Source organism: Mytilus galloprovincialis, chromosome 5 (genome assembly GCF_965363235.1).
Source record: "Mytilus galloprovincialis chromosome 5, xbMytGall1.hap1.1, whole genome shotgun sequence".
NCBI classification, from domain to species: domain Eukaryota; kingdom Metazoa; phylum Mollusca; class Bivalvia; order Mytilida; family Mytilidae; genus Mytilus; species Mytilus galloprovincialis.
In genome coordinates this window covers 96,242,550-96,266,123 of record NC_134842.1, presented here as the reverse complement: position 1 = coordinate 96,266,123, position 23,574 = coordinate 96,242,550, and the positions used below count along the sequence as shown (strand labels likewise).

At 32.2% G+C, this 23,574-nt stretch overlaps 2 protein-coding genes across 2 annotated transcripts in view; one reads left to right on the top strand and one right to left on the bottom strand.

Moving 5' to 3' along the window:
• Window positions 1-23,574, bottom strand: part of LOC143076802 (uncharacterized) — a 493,545-nt gene that overhangs the window by 97,828 nt on the left and 372,143 nt on the right. The window lies entirely within an intron of this gene.
• Window positions 3,833-23,574, top strand: part of LOC143076800 (uncharacterized) — a 55,126-nt gene continuing 35,384 nt past the window's right edge. The window contains exons 1-6 of the mRNA XM_076252671.1: window positions 3,833-3,873; window positions 6,003-6,101; window positions 7,315-7,428; window positions 13,035-13,123; window positions 16,125-16,176; window positions 16,692-16,766. Of these exons, the coding sequence (XP_076108786.1) occupies window positions 6,074-6,101; window positions 7,315-7,428; window positions 13,035-13,123; window positions 16,125-16,176; window positions 16,692-16,766 (358 nt within the window). The 5' untranslated portion in view covers window positions 3,833-3,873; window positions 6,003-6,073. The remainder of the gene's footprint in view (window positions 3,874-6,002; window positions 6,102-7,314; window positions 7,429-13,034; window positions 13,124-16,124; window positions 16,177-16,691; window positions 16,767-23,574) is intronic.

Below are 23,574 nucleotides of genomic sequence, written 5' to 3'. Positions count from 1 at the left end.
GATTTACCATCATCAATTACATCTTGAAATCATCCCTTCGTAAATTTTACGGACGCCATCACGAGTTGGATGACCGTTATGGAATAACCGTTTCACAAATGATATCGGATATGTTCCTTACGTCGTAACTACAATCCCCTTCCCTTTCATGAATGTGACCTACCGAATTAGACTGTTTACCGGATTTGTAATCACATAAGCAACACGACGGGTGCCACATGTGGAGCAGGATCTGCTTACCCTTCCGGAGCACCTGAGATCACCCCTAGTTTTTGGTGGGGTTCGTGTTGTTTATTCTTTAGTTTTTTATTTTGTGTCATGTGTACTATTGTTTTTCTGTTTGTCTTTTTCATTTTTAGCCATGGCGTCCGTAAAATTTACGAAGGGATGATTTCAACTTCACCATTTGGAACTCTTGGTTTAATAGCTTCCTTGTGAGCAATAACCCTCTATCAAGAAAATCATGATAGGAAATGCAAGCACGGGAATATCGTATCAATTGGGAGATATATACCCCGTATGCAGGTGCTGCTGGAATGTTGCTACTTAGAAATGGAAAGTTCACAATTGGAAAGCTGAAATCATCTCTTTTGTCGTAAAGTTTTGTTTTCAACCGACCCTCATTGTCAATTTCTAGATGTAAGTCAAGATATGAAGCCGACTTAACTGTATCTGTAGTATCCTTTATCTCCAATTCGATGGGATAGATGCGTTCCACATAGTCACCAAATGTTGAATTGTTTAGTGAAAGAACGTAATCTATATAGCGGAAAGTAGAGTTAAAGGATATTGCTAACTTCTTATCTTTCTTCATAAGAAGTTCCTGCATGAAGTCAGCCTCATAATAATAAAGAAACAAGTCGGCAAGTAGAGGGGCACAGTTTGTTCCCATTGGGATGCCGACAGTCTGTTGAAAAACGCGTCCTCCGAACGTTACAAATATGTTGTCAATCAAGAAATCAAGCATCTTGATAATATCGGTTTCAGAGAATTTTTTGTTTGAATCAGAGTGATTCTTTACAAAGTATGATTTATCCCTCCCTAAGACAAGATACTTGTATCTACCTTGGCCATTCTTTTTTATGAAGCAAAGTAATACCAACTCTTTCAATTTGTCTTTTAGTTTGGAATGTGGAATACTTGTGTAAAGAGTAGAAAAGTCAAATGTTTTAATACTGTTACAAGATGAAAGAGAGTTAGATTGTATGTACTCTAACAGATCTTTGGAATTTTTAATCCACATCTGATTCACGCCACCTCTAGAATAGGCAGTTTCACAATAACTTTGAAGCCCGTCTTTGATTGCTGATAAAATAGATGATAATAATTTAGAAAGAGGTTTCGTGGAGCACCTGGAAGACCCAGCAATATACAGTTGTTTGTAAGGACACTTATGTAGTTTAGGTATCCAATACAGTGATGGAAGATCCAGTTCTTCATCTTTGGTTGAAATACCAAAGGAACAAAGAACAGACCTATGATTATCCAGGATTTCCTCTTTGGTAAGTGTCGTGAGGGTATATGTTGAGTTTCCAAGTGAATTGTCTATACCTAATTCGTTTATCAAGCAATTAATGTAGTGACTTTTACAGACAAAAACGATGTTATTTGGGGCTTTGTCTGCGGGGACAACAACATATTTATCATGGAGGTCGGATAAGTGTTTAGCAACATTTGGGTCTTTAAAGATTGACGTAGCATGGGCATTGATGGACCCATTCAGTTGCTTGATTCTGATTTGTATTAACGACCTCACTGCCTTAATCCATTCGGATAGAGTGTCTACGTCTTCCTTTTCACGTTTAGCCCATTGCCTGGCATAATCCTCAACTGAGTTCATCAACATTTTAAAGTTGTATTTCCAATTGATGGATTTAGGCTCACGATATTTCGGACCTTTCGATAACACATTTCGTAGAGAAGTGTTATTAACAATGTTAAGGTCACTGGTAATAACGTGGCAAGTCAGGGGTAATCCGTAATATATGTGTAATTCAGGTCTCAGAAAGGGTATATACTGTGACATTCCCGGCTTAGGCCTTCGGCTCAGGGGATATAAACTCTAAGCCGGGAATGTCACAGTGTATACTCTGTCTGAGACCTGAATAACATATAATATCACTTATCTTGGTTAACCTTCATCAGGAAAGTACAAACCCAATAAACTTTAAAGCCAGCGATATATACATCCGTAAAGTTCTATATGATCAAAAGGTACCTACAAATAGCCATTTACATATCAGGTTAAATTTGCCTGAGGTAATTTGAACAATGTTGCTTTATAATTGCTGTACAATTAGTTAAAAAAAAAATTTTTTTGGCTTTTTATTATTGTCTCATTCATTAAATATTACAGTAAAATGACTTCGCCTTAAAACATGTTTAAACATGTTGAATTTCACATCTTACAAGTGGTGTCTAATTTCTTCAGATAAATAACTTATTTGTCTACGTTCAGACCATTAACAATCTTATGAGAAATAATTTTTTATCTAATTTTAACAGCAGCACGACTCCTTTTACAACAGCGTAGAAACTTTATTCATTTCAATACATATATTCTGAGTGCATAGGTACTATTTGACTGTTGAGCACATGACAACTTTGTCCCCTCTCATAACTTGAGAATTCCATAGACATGAGTTTATCATTAAAAGGTTTTTAACTATGGTAGTGTACTTGTAGAAGATTACAATAAGTAATTTGAAATAATAGATCGACATGTATCAATAAAATATCTACCGAGGATATTAATATCCAAATAAAACTACAGAAAAACAATATTCAGGTGTTACAGTCCTTGGATGGTGTAAAAAAACGTGTATGGTGTAATGGTGTAAGATGTATGATGCAATGGTATAAGGTGTATGGTGATATGGTGTATGGTGTAAGGGGAATGGTGTAATGGTGTATGAGGAATAGTGCGATTGTGTAACGTGTGATCGGGTATGGTGTGAATGATGGTGTACGACATTTCATTAGTTGAAAACGAAGTTCTTTTTATTTTGTTTTTTTCAAATTGTAAACATAGACAATAATAATAATCTGAATATTTGAAATTTAATTGCATTATGGGTAATTTCGGATCGTGTAGATATAATGGGTAATGGTGTATGGTGTAATGTGTAAGGTGTATGGTGCAAAGGTGTAACGTGTATGGTGTAATGGTACAAGGTGTATGGTTTTATGGTACAAGGTGTAATGGTGTACTGTTTTATGGTACAAGGTGTAATGGTGTACTGTTTTATGGTACAAGGTGTAATGGTGTATGGTGTATGGTGTAATTGGGAAATTTACACCATCCAAGGACTGTAAAGGTGGAAAGATATAAAATATCAAAAATTAACATATCATGCACCCTCATATGATATGGATATTTCTGGCATCAATAGTCTCAGATATGTCATTCAAATTGCAAGATTTTATGATATTCATACATGTATATAATATATAAGATTCGCAGGTTATAGAGACAACACTTCAAAAGTCCATGAATGTTGTTATTTGAGATTTCAGATCAGGTAAAATATATACACTTTTGATTGTTGACTTTCACTTTTCTGCTTTTACTTTGGACTAGGAGAACTTTCAATCGGCAGGAAATATAAAATTCTAGACAACTATAAATGGAACTAAACCAACATTGCAAAATTGACAAAAGTGGAACTAAAACTCACAACAAAAAGTATTGACAGGCCTCTGATCACTGCAAAGGAACAACTGGGACCATTTGGTCAACCTTCACATAACACCAAACATTAACTTATTATTTGTATCATGTGTTCATTTTTGAGATGGTTATTTTACTAGTGAAATTTTGTGTTACAGATTTGACAACGGAACGCAATTTTGTTGATATAAGTCCGTTAAAAGGTAAGCATTTCAAAATTTATTTATCTTAAAAAGTATTCAATTGGTGTTAGAACATAAATCAAAATACATATTTAAAACTACAAAAAAAGATACACACGGTAGTTGGTATATATTTTGTCCATATATATTGAAAATAGTTGAAACACTTTATAAACAGGATGCGTTCGAAGTGATTTTCTTGATTAATCTTCATTTTGAACGCTCAGACCAACAAATTTTAAATCCAAAGGGGACCTTTAAGAACACAGGGGACATAAACTAAAACACCAACCAATATGTGATAAAATATTTGAGGAATCTCATACATGTAAATACTAATGGAAGTTAATGCAACTGTCATACAAGTGAAAGGTTTTTTTAGCTATAAAACCAGGTTTAATCCACCATTTGTTACAACAGAAAATTCCAGCACCAAGTCAGGAATATGACTGTTGTTTTATATTCATATTCATGAGATGTGTTTGAGCGTTTGATTATTTGCCTTTTTATTCAGGACTTTCCGTTTTGTATTTACCTTGAAGTTCGGTGTTTTTTGTTATTCCACCACTTTTTATACAGTAATAAATTTGCTTATTTATAAATAGTAAAACTATGTAAAATATGTGAAAGATCATGTTTGTGTAAGAGGACAGGCTTTTGTAAACAAAAATTTCGCTTAATAAATTTGTTGCATTTAGAGAGCTTTTTGGATTAACCATCACCATCAACGCTTAAGCTGTTACACTGGAAGCCAAGAATGAATGTATTTTAATATGACCATACGATCTCTAACAAAGAATAACTTATTCCTTATATCAACAAGTCAAATATCTTTAAGAAGTCAGAACCATAATTTGTCAGTAATTTCTAAACTTGTCAACGGCAACGGAAATATAAAAATATGGACATGAGGTATGATTGCCAAGGAGACAAATATTCACCAAAGTTCACGTAAAGTTGACGTAAGCAATTATAGGCAAACATACGGCATTTGATAACGAAAAAAACAAACCATATCGTATCATGCGTATAGTCGGCTGTAAAAAGCGCCGACATGAAAATTACTAACAATTCTATTGAAATACTTAACTGACTAGTAGTGTATTACAAAACAATTAGTTAAAACAAATGAGACGTACATGAACCAACGACTACCACTGAACTACAGGCTCCTGTCTTTGGAAAGGCACAAAAAAAGAATGTGGCGGGGTTAAACATATTTGCGAGCGCTCAACCCTTCACCTAAGCTTGGACAGTGGTGTAACAGCACAACATAAGAACAAACTATATGGTACCAGAGAAACATCATTGTCCAAAAAAGAAAAAAAAAGAACAAAAGGGAAAGAAAATCATTCATTTTGTCGTAAATCTCTGTGTAGAGTGTCTGGTGTAAAACTAAATATCTAAATCTAGGAATGGACACTGCTTGCTGTTAATATTTGATTTATTTAAAGTAAGTTGCTATGGGTAATTTTCGGCAGTATATTTAGATGATGTATTATTATTAACGAAAATAGCACCAATATAATATGTATAAGGGTAAGTATTGTTGAATTCATCAATAAAATAGAACTAAGACGGGTCTTTACTGAGTTTGGACATAAACTGAGATTCCTAACAATACATAAAAAGTCTGCTATTATAGGGGCACAATTGATGGCTACATGAATATCTACAACATATCGATAAACTTTAGTGCGGAAATGTACATAAATGGTTATGACATGATTACTTGAATCACTTATCTACGTTTATCTTCATTGGAAACATACAAACTCAAAAAACTTTAAGGCCAGAGATATATACATACTTATAGCTCTATATGATTAAGAGGGACATCTAAATAACCAATTCCATATCAAGTTTGAACACTGTTTCTTTATGAAAAAATTACAATTAGTAAAAAATTCATTTTTTTCTTTTATACTTCCTATTTTTATCCCATTTATTGAAATTACAATAAATGCCTTTGCCTTTAAAATTAATATTTTGAAAACTATTTTCTTATTCAAAGAGATAGATAATTTGAAAACTATAGAATTACAATTTAGGATTTTATATCTCAATTGATCAAATGTTATGTATGTTTTCTAACACATATCTTATTTAAAATATAAACTAAATTTATGTTCTATTCGTATCTTTAACAGGTTTTTATTTATCGGCAATAGTCTTTGTTGGTGTCTTTAATATTTTGTATCCCGTATCCGTAGTGGTGGTAATGGTACGTTTGTACTACGCAAGCAAAGGTGAATTGTTATACATTGCTATAGTTCCATTGAACTCTTAGGATCCTGAACAAAATTATTTCGTAGTGCATTTCTTTTTAGATAATAAACTTAATTATAAATAAATGTAATCGGACCTGCTTTGTTTCAAAATTGATTTTAAAGTGTATTGTTCCACCTTTTAGACAATTTATATAAAAGTTCAAGAAAAATATACAAGAACTTATTCAAAATATAAACAATTTTGTGTAAAGGGGGTTCATAATTCACTTTGAGAGTTTCTGACACACTAATTCTTGACCTTTTCAACTGGACCAAATCATCATTTTACCTGTTAACACTTGACCCAAATTGTGTATCCCCCATCTTCTGTTTTATTTAAAAATAATAAAGACAAACGTGACAAAAATTTGGATAGTGTATGAAAAAAATTGCAAATTTTACACTCTATCTACTAAAGATTAATATTCATAGACAATACAATCATTGGGGAGTACTTTTGTCCCAGACCATTAAAAAGGGAAATTTGTGTCATGTCTTGATATGATATTCTGTTGATATTAAACATACTAATAGAACTCAAAACATTTCGTGCATAAAAAAGCGGTCAAAACACTTCATTTAGCATTAAATTTGAACGTAAACTGCTTGGTTTTATGAACAGTCTATTTGTGTTGCTGGAGGAGAAGTTTCGAATATTGTACTTAGTAAAAAAAAAGTCGTCTTATGATTAATTTTTCGGAGGACATCAGCAAAATATCGATATCCGTTAAGTTATACAGAAACTAGTAAATTATGGCGTTGTAGATTACAGATGTTGAATATATTGAAATATCATAAAACAGGAAATGACATGAAAAATACGAAAATCGTGCAGTTTAATCTGAAACGAGTATTTACCTTTTATGACACGTACATTTAATCTGACCATTTATATTGTAGCTTTTATTTTATTTTGTCCTCAATCAGTTTGGACGTAACTTCGAACTGTAACAGTTTTCGCCAAAAGAACAATTAGTCCTTTAAAATTTAGTGTTTTCATAGATAAATTCATAAATGTTGTTACAGTTCCGTTAATTTTATTGTGAACGATCATATTCCTAACCATTGTGTTTTCTATATAAATACAAAAAAGCTAATTAATTGACTTCATGACATGATAATAACATTACATAAGCCTAATACAGCATACAAAAGCTCTGTTGTGACTATTTGATTTGAATTATTATTTCAGATCAGTTTAATAGGACAAAACAAATATTATCAAGAATTGAAAACATATCTTATGTATGTATAGGATCAAACTTTATGTTTGGATTTTTGTCATTTGGTGGACTAGATATAAAAGGTAAAAAAAAAATTATTCAATTATTCAACAATGTGCACTAGAGTGATAATTAACACACCCTGATTGATATTACAGATTATTTCACACAGTTTCAAAAACACGTAATTCTTAGTACCTTTTTAAATTAAATAACTGCAAAAATGGCTTCTTTTGGCTTACACCAGGTATCTTCTTTAAGTTTGACATTTTCTAAATCATATGTCTTCCAATCTATTGCAAAGGACCCCATAGCTTTATAATGTATCAATATAAAGTAATAAGGATTGTCAAAATTTAAATAGACACGTTTACCTTTGACCTTTCTTTTAATAAATTTTAAGGTCTGAAAACTACAAACCTCAACTCAAAATTACCCGAAACTCTACTGTCTTTGGTAAATAGTACGAATAGTATAACCATACATCTTATTTGAGGCTCTTCGGGGAGAAAGATTTTTTTTATCAATTACAAAATGTCGCAACTAACAATATTAGCTAAGAACATCTTTATCGATATTTATTAACCAACTAAGTTCATTATTGCCAAAAGTGACTGTTTATTAAAAATTACATATTTTCTGTAATGGCCCTGTTTTTTCTGTAATGGCCCTGTTTTTCTGTAATGACCCTGTAATAATGCCCAGTTTGTCTGTATTAAGCCCTGTTAGGGTTTTTAATAAAGTTAATAAAACTAAGTTGTAAAGAGTATAATACCTTTTTGTATTTTATTTAATTTAGTAAGCAGCAACCAACATTAAAGAACCATATATTAAAGGGATCACTGTTCATCCTTTTTTTTTCAACACATATCTCTTTCAACTTAATATCTTGGATATTTGGTATATTTAAAGCTTTATAATGGTGAAGTACCATTGTTGGCCATTACAGACTTCCTCGACCATTATTACAGACCTTGGACATATAACAGGGCCATTATAAAAACATCCATTCATTAATACTATAATACAACGGTGTTTTAGGTGTAGCGCAAACAAGTAAAAGTGCAAAATTAAAACGTGACCGCTAATGACCTCCTTATTTTAATGGTGGAGTGTCCATAAAGTATGGACTTCAATGTAAACATCCTTCATCTCTTAGGTTTTATTGCAATACCGTCATACATTTATTTCAAACTTGAAAGGGCATTAGCTTCCAGATACAGGGTTTGCAAAGTATTACCCGGGCGGGAAAACACGTATATGAAATGTGGTAAACGGATGGGAAAACCCTGGATTTCCCGGGCTTGGCAATACTCCTTTAAACGGGTAATGCTGGGTTATATAAGTTTTAAGCTTATTTTTACAAAACAATAGTAAATATTATAAAGAAAATGTGGTAAAATTGCCAATGAGACAACTCTCCACAAGAGACCAAATGACACAGAAATTAACAACTATATCTCACCGATCTGGCTTCATCAATGAGCAAAGCCCAAACCGCACAGTAAGCTATGAAAGGCCTAATGACAAATGTAAAACAATTCAAACGAGAAAACTAACGGCCTAATTTATGTACAAGAAATGAACGAAAAACAAATATGTAACACATCAACAAACGACAACCACTCAATTACAGGCTCCTCACTTAGGACAGGAACATACATACAAAATGAGGCGGGGTTAATCATGTTAGCGGGATCCCGACTCTATCCTAACCTGGAACAGTGGTGTAACATTACCACATAAGAACGAACTATAAATATCAGTTGAAAAAGGCTTATAACTCATCAGATAAATACAAATATAAATACTACGCAGAGTGGACGTGGCAGGGTATTTGTATATCCCAACACCAAAACGACATTATGTACAGATCTGAGAGTACTCGTAGTTACTAAGAGCTAGTTCAAAGCCACTAACAACTTTTAAAAAAATCATGCATCCAAGACTTGTTGTAGTGTAATAGTATTACAGCTAAATATACACATTTTATATTTTAATTGTTATATCATCATATTGCTTCATAAACCCCCCAAGGAGACATGTCATGAACAGTTACAGTAGTGAAAAGACTGATTATTGTTGTATTTACAAATCTGTGTTCTAATCTGAATAATTACATATTAATACATGATTTACATATAAGTATTGTGAAACTTAGTAAACTTTTTTAATCTATAAACAGAAATGGCTTAATAGTAATTTTCCTTATATTACATATATATCCCTTTAGTGGTCTCTTAAATCAGGTTTCACTGTATCTGAAAAAAAAATACAAATTCAAATCTATTTTAACAGTTTGACCAGAAAGAATAGAAATGATATGATAGATTTTAGGGAAATTATTGAGAATAGCTTTTCCCATTTCTCTTATGTGTCTCAGTGTTGTCACAAAAATACTTTCTCAGATTTATACACTTGTATCATAAGGGATGTAGTTTATAGTTGTGGTTTTTTAAATGATAAAATAAATGGGTCACGGGGCGTATTTTCACGCTACAGGTTGTTCAAAATTGACAGATTTTGTATAGATTATGTATAGAAATTCGAATTTTCTGCCATAAAACGAAAACTACACCATATAATTTTGAGATAAAATATGAGAAAATAGCTCTAATATAATGCTTTCAGATGAGAAAAAGAAAAAATGGGGTCACGGGACTCGTTTTCTTACTACATAATAAAATAGATAAATTCCTAACACATTCTATAGTAAAAGTAACTATATCTGAATTATCTGCCCTTACATATGAGTTGCCTCACCTAGGCCTTATGTGGCAATGTTGGAAAATAATAAATAAAACAAAAGTATTCTGTTTTTGGAAAAAAAACCATACATATAATAAAACATGTCATTTTCTATATTGAAATGAAAATTCTTACACATGAGTTACCTACTACTCTTACAATTTGCACATTTTATTAAAGATCTAGACCGATTGTTTTCTGGTATTTCAAAATCCAATATGGAGGAAGACACCTTATCTACCTTAACGTCAATAAAAGCGACAGTTAGTAGCTCTGGTGTCAGAATATACATTTTTAAGCTCAGATTCCACAAATACTGATGAATTTTAGTCATGAAATATCAGTCATATCAAACAGATTTGAAAAAATTATTCTCATTGAATAGATTCGGTCAACTAATTTTGCGACATTCTTTGGATGATACGAGCAATTTGAGAAAAAATGATTTACCGTTGTAAAGGAGTAGTGAACACAAAAAATGTTTTGATATAAAACTCTTACGTGGATAAGTTAAACTATGTGAGTTTTAAAAGCGTAAAAACCTTTCAATATCATGTACAGCATAGTATGCGACATCGTACGAAACAACAACATAGAGCAAATATATTATAAAAAATAAAGTAGCTCTTGTGTCAGAAGATAGCTTCTCTAACAGTCATTCTAAGAATACAAAGATTTAGAATTTCATCCTGAAATAACGAAGATAATAAGCAACGCCCGGTTAAATCAAAGTCACTTCCGGTGTCATGATTAAGTAATCTTTTGATACTAAAAGATCAGGTATGTCTGTTCAGTAATAGAAATGTAAAAAAAAATTAAAAAAAAATTAGTAAGTCTATAAATTGTTTACCCCATTTATCTCTAAAAGTAGCACATGAGGGTTCTGCTCACAAGGAAGCTATTATTTTTTTTGTACATTATAAACCTCAACGGTTTAGTCCTTTTTTGGTAACATAATTTTGGCGTGAACGATACTTATACATTCCGCCATAGTGTTATTGTGCTATGGTCAATTTTGATTTTTTTGGGCATATTTCGTATGTACTTTGTCTATAGAGTATTGATACACCATTTTGTTTTTGTTTCTGGCCAAGATCAGGTGCTTATCTATTTTACAGATTGATGAAACAATAAAGTTCAATGAAATATATTACAAGTATGTTTTATGTTACATTACATCCTTTATTAGGCAGATCATCTGAACATTTTGTTAAGCAGTTAAAAAGTTTTCACTTTAACATAATAGCTTCCACCAATTTCAAGAGTGGGCTACACATTATACATACACAAGCATAACATACAAATTTAATATTTTATTGAACAAGGAATGCATAACTTAAATGCAAATTCTTTAAACTATAGTGTAGGAACAACAAAATACAACACATAATGCCTAAAAATAATTTCCATTTAAATGGAACCATTAACCCAAAAGCCATGGATATGTTTGTTAAACTGTAAGTATTTGATTATTTAAAGTGAAAATATCTTAACGTACATTTTTGTACTTGCATTTTTCGAAAGATAACCATTTGGGGATAAAAGAAATCAAAATTTGGTGGCATAAGAAGGAAAACTGGGTTTAGGTTTGTTTTGGAAATCTTGGGCTACGGACTATATAAACATGTTTCTTTTGAAGAAAGATCAGGGAAAATCATAGCTAGTACCACTAAATGATTGTAAAAATCATAATCATAGAGTCCGTTTGTGTTCAACATAACATTTCATTTGCAAATACTATTATTTTTATACCTATGTATAATTCCTCAAGAAATTCAACAAAATAAAACATATTAATTATTATTAACTCTCAGTTTAACATATCTGAACCTTAAGTTTGAGTTTGTTCTTATAAGAGCATATAATTTTAAGGCAAAAATTCTCTTTTATGTAACTTCAAAGTGGGTTTGTTTGAAGGAGTAGGTTTGATAGGAGCCTTTATCTGGCACCTGAAATATTGCAAAAGAGCAGGCTAATGCCGCTACAAGGCAGCACTCGCACCCGCAAAGTGGAAAGGGATTAATATAAGTTGCAATAACTTGTTTCCCAATCCACTATAAATAAATATGTTTAAACTGTGTTTCAACTAGAAGTTGTCGGCTTGGCTAAGATCAGGTGTCAATTGCAACTTGAATGATGTTATATAACTGTAAATTTTTACAGTTTTATCTAATCTTAATGACTTTGTTTGCATTGCAAGTGAGATGTTAAGCTAGCTATAAAACCAGATTTAAACTGTCAGTTGTTATCTTATAGTTCGTTTCTGTGTGTGTTGCATTGTCGTTTGGTTTTTTGTTGTACTTCAGTGTTTCTGTTGATTCGTTGTTTTCATCTTATAGTTGATGTGTTTCCCTCGGTTTTAGTTTGTAACCCGGATTTTTTTTTCTTAATCGATTGATGACTTTCCAACAGCATTATACTACTGTTGTCTTTATTAATCCACCATTTTCTGCAGATTGCCATTCTTTTTCTCAAATCAAATTCTTGTGAATCAAATTAATTTTCTACTTTCCTGATCATCTTTTCTGATAAAAAATTGTCTTTCTTTTTATAACCTAGTTGGAATTTACATACCTGTATTCAAACATTTGAAGAAATGTTTATTCAAACTATTTTTAAAAGCTTCTTTACTCAGTTTTATTTATAAATGCTAAATTATGTTGGATTCTAGATGACACACTTGATCAAAGCAAAATTTATCATTATTACATGTCGATCTTTAGATGTTGCATGGGACTTCAGTATATTTTACACATAGTCATAAAACATATAACATGCAGTCGTCGGCGTTGTTAATTCTAAAACACGTTTAACGAAATTCATAACGAATTTTCGATACACCGATCTACATGTAAATCTGTTATGTAATCAAATCTCAACCTATTCATTCTTTAACTGAACCAGTCTTATTTTTTTAACTCGATGTACACATATATTATAGTGAGACCTGAACTCCCAATCCAACTTCAGGATGGAATGAATGCATTCAGCATAATTGCGATGTTATGGCCGGTTGTTTGTTGCATATCAGTGAGTATAATCTTTATTCACATTTTATAGAACTGTACATTAATGCACAAAGGACCAAGTTCAGTAATGATACGTTATACAAATGTGGTGATATTACATTCGAGAAACAGTAAACAGCAATGTGGTTACGACGATTCAAACTTTTCCATTGTTATCTTTGATACATGCAATTATCTACGTGTGTGTACTTTAATCGACGATTGATCCTAATAGGGCCGGTTATTGCCGGTCAGAGTGTTGGCTACTGAATGGTCCCGGTTAATGTTAGTGATGCCATAATTTATGAATTGTCAATTTGACATTTTTCAAATATCACGTAAATTTCGTGAAATTGCGAATTTAGAAACTATGTGTTATTGTTACGTGATCTGCGTAAATTGTTACCTTCGAATTATCTTTAATACCGTTTATTACCGAGGATTATAGGTTGAACTTCTGTAAATATAGACAATGTAACTTCCTATAGAAACTAATTTTACGGCTAAAACTGTTCCACTTTTACTATGAAGTTTCGTAAAAAAATATATCCTAGAATGTCAGCTTACCCTATGTGCATGATTTATATCATTAAATGCCTAAAACCTGTATGAAACTACTTTGATATCAAATTGAAAGCATTCCAAAAGACTTTTAATGTAAATTTTTATAGTTAAGCATTCCAACATTAAAGATTATATAAAGTATCCAATCATGCCTCTGTGTCCAGTCCAAAGTATATTACTGTATGTCCATTCATCTATACAAGTTAACAATGTCTGCTTCAAATGGGCAGTTCAGTAATCTTGTAATAATAATATCATCTCAGACCATGTATCTAACATAATTTGGCTAATATATGAATTAGAAGTGTGTAAACAAAGATATATTTGCAAACATTGTATGTATGAAGTTACCAGTTTGATATATAAATTCATTAAAAGAAAAACATTAGAACTGACTGCTAAAATTTGTGTTTTGCGTAACTTCAAAGCAAGGTTATTTTTTATATACAAAAGATCGTTATGTTATGAATAATGCATATTTTAAGGTTTTTCTTGTCGTAGAACACACCTCAGGGTGACAGGATTGTCAAAAGAAACACCTCCCTACTCTAGATATAAAGTTTAGAAATCTTTCTCCATTTTTAACCCCCTCCCCCTACCCCCATTATAAAGTACGTGGCTGTTATCTTATAAAAAAAATAGACTATTTAGTCATATGAACATTTGATGAAGTAAAAGGTAGCTAAAGATGTAAAAAAGTTTGGAACTTGCACTTAGAGCACTAAGTCGTGATACAAGTGCATGTAACACGAAAAACTAATATCCACATATTTCAAATTCTAAACACGAATGTGTTATATCTGAAAAAAAGAAGAAAAAAAGATGTGGTATGATTACCAACAAACGACAACCACTGAATTACAGGCTTCTTACTCGGGACAGGCACAAACATACAGTATGATGCGGGGTAAACATGTTAGCGGGATCCCAACCCTCCCCTAACCTGAGACAGTGGTGCAACAGTACAACATAAGAACGAACTATACAATTCAGTTGAAAAGGCTTCTGGCTTGTTTTTAAAGTGTTATGAAAAGTTTGCATTATTAAATTCATCTCACATAATGTCCCTTTATCGTAGCGATAAATTAACGTTATTTGTTTAGAAAGTTTAAATGCGCGTCAATGACGATTTTTGGTATTTCAATCTAATAAACGTAGGAAAGGGTTGTATCTGCCTTAAACCTATCAAAAATGGAAAATAAAAAAGGTAGAAGCTCCATTTGCAACAACACGCGATAACTATCAAACGAATAAAATGTTTAAGTAAATTATAATTTGCATTTAAACCATGCAAAATAATGACCTAATACATGTAATTATTTATGCCTTGGAGCATATTTCATTGAAACTTGGTATCGTCCGGGTTGATTCGTCAAAATAATGACCTATCATTTCTGAAAGAAAATAATTACATATACTAGTAGGTAAATAAAATAATATTGATTGGTTGTTGGTTGCTTAACGTCCATTTCATGCATGTTCAGGACTAAAACAAGTTAACAATAAATACAATATGTAGGTCTTGTAATAGAGGTCAACCGGGATGATGGTCGGGTAAATGTGGACTGGCACTGGAAAGTAAGGGTATATTGGATAGGGATAGAAATATTGCCTTGTAACAGGCCACATAAGGACCCCTCAAAGAGTTGTTGCAAGGGTTCTCAACGGGAAAAGAGCGTGACACTCTCTTTACACGATGCATCGGATGTAACGTCCCCATTATGACTGGACGTTGCTGCAAACTTGATACATCCCGCACAGCCAACGGGCGCCCCTATTTAGCAAGCGTTTTACTGCCGGTCGGAAAAAGACCAAGTGACCTTATTTCTATTCCCAAGTCACCCTTGAGGTCGTTATAATGATAAAAGCATAGCCTTCTAAAAAAGAGAAAGAAAAAAATCCTAACCTCTGGGTCATAAGACTGATAACTTAACATGGAAAGGCGTTATAATAATAAAAGCATAGCCTTTTCATGTTCAGTTATCAGTTTTATTACCCAGGGGTTAGGATTTTTTATCTTTTTTTGCCGCTGGAGCCTAACAACTGCTTAATAATTTGTTTACGCTAATTTTTTTAAAACAAAGTTAAAGCATAGGCCAACATGTGCTTTTAAATCTGTCAAAATGAGTTATGGCGTTTGATACGAAATTCGGAAAGATTTTGACATTTTTACCTATTATGTCTGTCTGTTTTCTACACACAATGTTGTCAATATAATGGAATGTTCTGCGACTGTCATACAAGTGCGAGGTTCGATCCACCATTTTCTACATCAGAAACTCCCTGTTCCAAGTTAGGAATATGACAGTTGTTATCCATTCATTTGATGTGTTTGAGCTTTTGATTTTGCGGTTTGATTAGGGACATTACATTTTGAATTTTCCTCGGAGTTCGATGTTTAAGTTATTTTACTTTTTTGATATCATTATATATACAGCATGTGCACTTTCATATTGTAGATTCTTTCTGTAAAATTATTTGCTGAATGGAAACTCCCAGAGAACATCTGTTGTACGTATTCTAGCTTTTATATAATCTGCATACAAAAATGTGTCAAATATTGGATTAATTGATGAACTCTTCATGATCGAAATAAGCCAGAATTAATACACCGCATACGTGCAAAATACACGCTGCTTGATTTATTCGGTTATTAGTAACCATGTCTTGAAACCATTCAAAATATTTCTGTTATGCATTATGTATGATTCAGGAAAATAAAATACACAATCAAACACATGTCGCATGTCGAGAGAAAACAACATTGCTATATACACTGTAATCAATTAATACGTGTACATTTTAAAATTTTGACGTTTGAACGTAGTAAGATAAGATTTGTTGGAAATGTTTGATTAATCTAATCAAACAATGCTGTACGAACTTAATTTACAAAATATCCTTTTTTTAAGCAAATTATAAGTATGTACAATGTGACAATGAATGATTATTTTTTAAGATTAATGCAGACTTCATAACACTAAGTTGCAACGAATGAAGACGTTATATCAGTTTTCCTATTTTAGGTTCGATGTATGCACTTTTCTTGATGATTCCTCCGCTTGGTAGTGTCATACTTATAGCCTGGGCGGCAATGCAAGGTAAGTTGTTAGACTCATTCAATTGATCAATACACTCGATTCGTATTGAGTAGTTAATTATCAAATATTGATAGTGTTTAAATACATGAATACATAAAAAACCGCGCAGAATAAGTTGTAGTTTTGTAATAATTCGACCACTTTAGTAATTTTTCAACATAACGAGAACAAAGGCAGCTACAAGAGAGAGCTAAAAAAAAGCAACAGTAGCATACCGCTCTTCAATAGTCATAAATCGATTAAGCTAAAAGAATTCCGGATCACAAACTGAAATTTACGGAAACACATCAACTTTAGGAGGAAAACAATGGAACAACAGAAACACTGAACTGCAACAAAAACAAACGCCAACATACATAGTAACGAACTATTTGATTACAACGCCATATTTCTGACTTGGTACATGCCATTTTAAAAAAAAACATTGTGGGTTGAAGCTGGTTTCTTTGCTAGCCAAACATCCTGCTTATATGGTAATGCTTAATATACCGCTAAAATTACAAGATTAAATGACAGGAATACAGTACAAATATACACAAGAACACCCAGGACAGAGAAACATAAATGAATAATGTAATAGTATATAACAACATGTTAACCACAGAACAACGCACACTTCCCATGAATTTACGATAATCTGTTTGAGAAATAAAAAATAAAGAAACATAAACACAGTTTGATTTCAAACAACTTTTATAAGCGAGAGGAAAAAGATACTACTGGCACATTAAAACTCATAATTCGAAAATAGACTTGAAAGTATTTAAATATATGAGTACATAAAAAAAACGCAGAGAATAAGTTGTAGCCATTGCGAAAAAAAGAAAAAGATCAAGAACAAACGAAAAACAACAGTACACAAATTTAAGGATTGAGCAATACGAACCCCCCGAAAATCTTAGGGTGATCGCAGGTGCTCAAGAAGGTATTATACATAGCTGATCCTTCTCTACATGTGGCAACAGTCGTGTTGCTCATGTGCGGACAAACCTGTGATAAGTCTACATGAGTTGGTCACATTCGATGAACAGAAAGATGGGATTGCGGTTTCGAAGATTGGATCATGTACGTCGTAGTATGTGTAAAAGAGATATTTCATAAGGTCAACAAACTCGTGATGGCGTTCGTAAAGTTTTCGAAGGAATGATTTCAACGTCAATACTTAAAACTTTTGTTTTAACAGCCTCCTTGTGAGCATCATCACTGTATTATGATTGGATTATGGTAAACGCAAACCCTTGAATATTGTATCAACTTGGAGATATCTTCAGCAAATGTAGGCACTGCTGGAATAATGCTTCATAGCAATGAAAATTTAACAACAGAGAAGTTGAGATCATCTTTTTTGTCGTAAAGTTTTGTTTTTAACCGACCCTCATGTATTGCTGTTGATTTTCAGCGGTTTTACTTCGCATTTGATTTGTTTTTCGTTTGTTTACATTCAATTGCCACTGACAAATCTAACCTTGTCAGTGCGCTCGTCTTTTGTACTAAATTAAAAGTCTTGTATCTTAAACAATTTTTTCAAATGCTCATCAACTTTAAAGTGATGTTGTTTCCTAGCTGTTTTGCATCAAGAACCATTATGCTTATAATTATACCACCAATAAGTTCGTTTCAAATCATACAAATATAAGAAATAGTTCTGTTGACATGAGAACTTTTCAATTAAATGGATAGATGATGTTTAAGCTAATAGTAACATCATATGTTCAAAGAGACAAAGTTTCTTTATAATTGAATGAAAAATAAATTTACACATTTTATTATGAAGCAAGAAATCTAAGAAAAGTGTTCCCCAATTTTACGTTTCACATCCTGATGTAAAAAACGATATATGTTTTGAATATATCATTTCGTTTTCTTTCTGTGCAAACAATAGTGCGTTGGACATTTATTTCATTTTTAAATTTATACAATTCTGCACAAACTGAAATTTGAAAAGTGATTCATTTTGACTTTCATTTATATAAAAAGCAAAATCACAAAAATACTGAACTCCGATGAAAACTCAAAACGGAGAGTCCCTTATCAAATGGCAAATTTGCTTTTTAGCAAAATTTCAAATTTGTGATTTTTTTTCATTTAGACGATTTTATACGACACCATTATAATAATAACTAAAATGAAAGTAAATATAATGATAACATTTGATGGTACATTGCAATATTTGATCATACGAATTATTGAAAGTATAACTGCCTGAATCAAGCAGAGATGCAATTGTTACTTTGGTAAGTATAATAAAGACACCAGTGCAATTTGTTTTCCATACAGCGCACTAGCTATAGTTTATTTGGTTAGTTTTTTAATCACTCGGTCAATACCAATTCTGATGTACACATATCCTTAGTGATTGATATAATCGTGCATCCAGTTCATGTTAAGTTATGGGCATAGAAAACTCTAAAGGAAAGAACCGAATACAAGATAATAACTTAACGTTTCAGAAACCAAAATGTGGACTACCATGCACAATGCAATGCAGAAGAGCTCACTGGATATAGTGCACAGTTGTTTTTCAGTTATAAAACTACTCTGGAGCTCATAAAATGAAGTTTTATAATCAACATTATTGTCATCCGAGATATATCATCTTATTTTTACCATTGTAATGAAAAAGCAAACACAAACATGCCAATACACTTGCCCTAATTGACCTTTCCCTTGAAAATCGATAAAGCGAAGGTTTGTTTTGTCAACATGATCCCATGGTAATGCTTATGTTTTTCTAATGTTGTCTCGTGCTCATCAACCCAAAAAACATACATGTAATACCAATATTGAAATATAAATATAAAAACATATCCACATTTTGGTACTTATGGGTGGGAGAAGGGGGAACTTATCAAGAACCTCATCAACCCAAACAGGCAATATGTATTGCCTGACCAAACATAGCCCTTAAACGAACCACCACTTGGATATTGAAAGAATGAGGATGTATCACATGTACTTCCGCCACAGATATCAACCAATGAGGTTATACACATATCCTCAGTGATTGATATAATCTTGCATCCAGTTCATGTTAAGTTATGGGCATAGAAAACTCTATAGTCCATACAGCATATTTGCAGGCCAATCTCAAAATACACCACTAGCAAGGCTTTCCCTTAAGGAATAGTATTCCCAATACTCAAAACAAATTCAACACTTTTATTAAATATCATTCCTTTTAATTCAATAAATTCTCATGAATTTGACCACATACGGATTTTTAAAAGTTGAGTTAAGGCAATGAACTCATGTCAAAATGAACATTGTCATTATTCTAATAACATCTTCAGCATGTGGAAAGCTTGTTAGCAAAGGGACTTAACCTCCAAGTGTAAACTATGCTGGCTTGTCTCTTTCTTTTTTGTTGTTGAATTAAACACACTCTTTACTTCTTAATCAGGAACATTGACAATTGTATTTCCACTCGATTCTTCACATGTCTACTGAAAATATATTAACCAATAACAAATTATTTATTTGTACTAAAGACAGCATTAGTCACACTTTGAAAAGGAAAAATCCCTTTGCCTACAATCCACGTGGAAAACCACTAGGGAATCAGTGTCCCTCGAACTGTAGACAAAGAAATTTAAATTAAATATTTAACCATACATAAAATTTAAGTATACATTTGTACAAGTATACAAAATCATTCAACATTATATTTATTTATTAATTTAGACAAAAAAAAAAACAAAACAAAAATATTGCAACCATTATTTAATCTCCCATGACAAAAAGATTTTTGTGACATATTTCAACACATCAATAAAATTAAAAACACATCCAATAGAAAACATCATCAAATTACGGAAAAATTATTAGCATTACTTTTAAATAGATTCATTTGAACATAAAGCTGCTTCCATCACAGATTTTTTTTAGTTCCGTGCCATATTGGCATCTTCTGCCTTTCTCAACACAGACATACATAAGTTAGTGTAGTATCAATATTTTCCCCATTCATTATTTTGTATTTTCAGAAATCAAAACATTACTTCAATTGCAATTTGTTCTCACCATATTCTGATTAGAAAAAAAATCCTTTCCTTTTAAAAAGGTTGTTCGAACTCATTGACATGAATCATCGTGCGATGTCATATTACTTCTCCTTCATTCGTCACCCTGTCAAAGCTGTAGGTAACACCATCTGAAAACAAAAACATTCTATTCAATTCTATGTACAATCAAACAGACCACAGAACGCGGACCTCGACGAAGACACCTTATAATTCAATACACATCACTCCGATAAAAAACATGAAATCAAGTGACATGTCACACTAAATTATTCCACTTTCTCAATAATTCTATTCTTTTCTAACAAAGTCTTTAAATAGCATTTCTATCAGTATGTACGATGTAAAAATAAATGAAAAGTCCACAACACAGTCAAAAGTAACAAAAGAAACTATTTACCCTATAAACAATTTATTATTCTCCTTTCAACTACAATTTTCCAAAATGGCCAGAGCCCCACTTCCACATATATTTTATATAGCGATAGCACTTTGCTTTGCGTTTAACCGGCGCACGGCATAACAAATATCCGACCACTTGGGTTGATAATAACTACCTAAGGTCTAAATCACAAAACATTTTGCCACCAAGGTCAAACATTACCATCTAGTTCTATCAAGAAGCCGCTAAGGCGAATATAAATGACCACCAAGGTCTTGACGCCCCCAAGGCTAGTCTTTTTAATTCTTTGTTGCCATCAAGGCAAATGTAAAAAATCATAAAAATAACCACCTAGGTCTATTGGCACCAGGGCATATAAAAATGACCACCTAGGTCTATTGCCACCAAGGCATATATAAATGACCACCTAGGTCTTTTGCCACCAAGGCATATATAAATGACCACCAAGGTCTTAAAGCCACCAAGGTTTTATAGCCACCAAGGCAAATGTAAGTAAAAGTTAAAGAATAAAGTTACTTTGCCGACAACACGTGGAGCACGACCTTCCCACAGCTTGGATATTGAAAGAATGAGGATGTATCACATGTACATCCGCCAAAGATATCAACCAATGAGGTTAAACTTGTCATCGAGGGAATCACAACCCAGTATCAGGCGACCACATAATGTTATTGATTCGGTCATTAGCTGTACATTTACTGTTGATAAATGTTTTATTATTGCAAAGAATCAATATGTTTCTACCCCTGGCATATATTGGTTTTGTAAGTGTTGACACACCGTTTGGGAATTGTTGTTTGAATTGATAACAAAATTTGTATTTTGATTTGCTTTTCTTGTTGTTTAAATTTGAACGTCACTAATGAGTTTGATATAGACGCAACGTGCGTCCAGCGTTTTAAGTTGGTTGGTCTGTATTAAGGATGGACTACACATGCAATTTTGCTATATCACTATTTATAGACGAGGTTTTTAACAGTCGATCTGTATTCTTATGTGAACAAAACACGCTTCTATTCACAAGAGTGTTGCAAGCGAGGGTTTAAGACAAAAGAGTTGAATACAGCTTTTGCATTATAAACTCAGCTTTTCTTTATATCAATAAAACTATTGACCCCGAAGAAGGTTATGAGCTAGCCGAAATATTTGTCAACACGATTTAATAACAAAATCTTCGTATTATAACATCTTATATTAGTACCGTTGTGCAAATTTTTAGACTTATATAGTTTTTTCCTTCTCTGCATAGTATCGTCTATTCTAGACGATCCGGTACATAGTAAATTTGCTGGTTGGTCCTTTTTATAGAATTCTTTATATATATATATATATATATATATATATATATATATATATATATATATATATATATATATATATATATGTTACAGTAAATAGGTGAAATTAGGAATTACAAGTAATTACTAAAAATTTCAGTAAATACCTGTAATTACTAGCCAATTTAGTAATTACATGTATTTACTAGTTGATTCAGTAATTACTGTTATTCCATATTGGTATTATTTTAGTAGGTTTCTCTATATGAATTGGATTTTGAATAAAAAAGCATATTCACCTGAGAAAGTGTTATTCACCGCGCTAAACGTCACGCGCTTTGTTATGGTTAGATTTTTCATGTTAAATTTATTTTGGTATATGTTATTCCTTAAATACATGTTCTTCTCTCGGAATATGGAATAAAACAATTACTGTCTTTTGTTTCGGTAAATATGGGGTTTAATTGACTTTTGAAAAACTGATATTCACTTCGGCCGTCGGCCTCAGTGAATATCAGTTTTTCAAAAGTCAATAAAACCGCATATTTACCTCATCAAAAGACAGTAATTGTATAGTATTCACTGATTTTTTGGTCATTTTTACAGCTAGTTACTGACTTTACTTTTAGGTTTTAAAATTAAAGACATATTTCAATATACCAAAATAGAAAGTAAAAGGGTAGGGTTTTATAGGGTTTCCTTAAGGATTAATGAATATAAGTTACATCAAAAGTGCATACTCAGCATTCTTTATGTGTGTGCCTGTACAAAGTTAGGAGCCTGTAATTCAGTGGATGTTGTATTTTTATGTGTTACATATTTGTTTTTCGTTCATTTTTATACGACCGCAAATTTTTTATCGCAAAAGCGCGAGACATGGTGAACCAAACTACATTCCTTCATCAGCGGCGTCCGCAAATATTCACTCTGTGGTTAAATTTTGTTGAATTTTAATAACTTTCTTAAATTATCCTGGATTTCTACCATTGAAACCAAACTTGAAAAGAAGCTGGTTTATGATCATAAGACAAATTTCAAAAATATAAAAAGTAAAATCACAAAAATAATGAACTTAGAGGAAAATCAATTCGGAAAGTCCATAATCACAT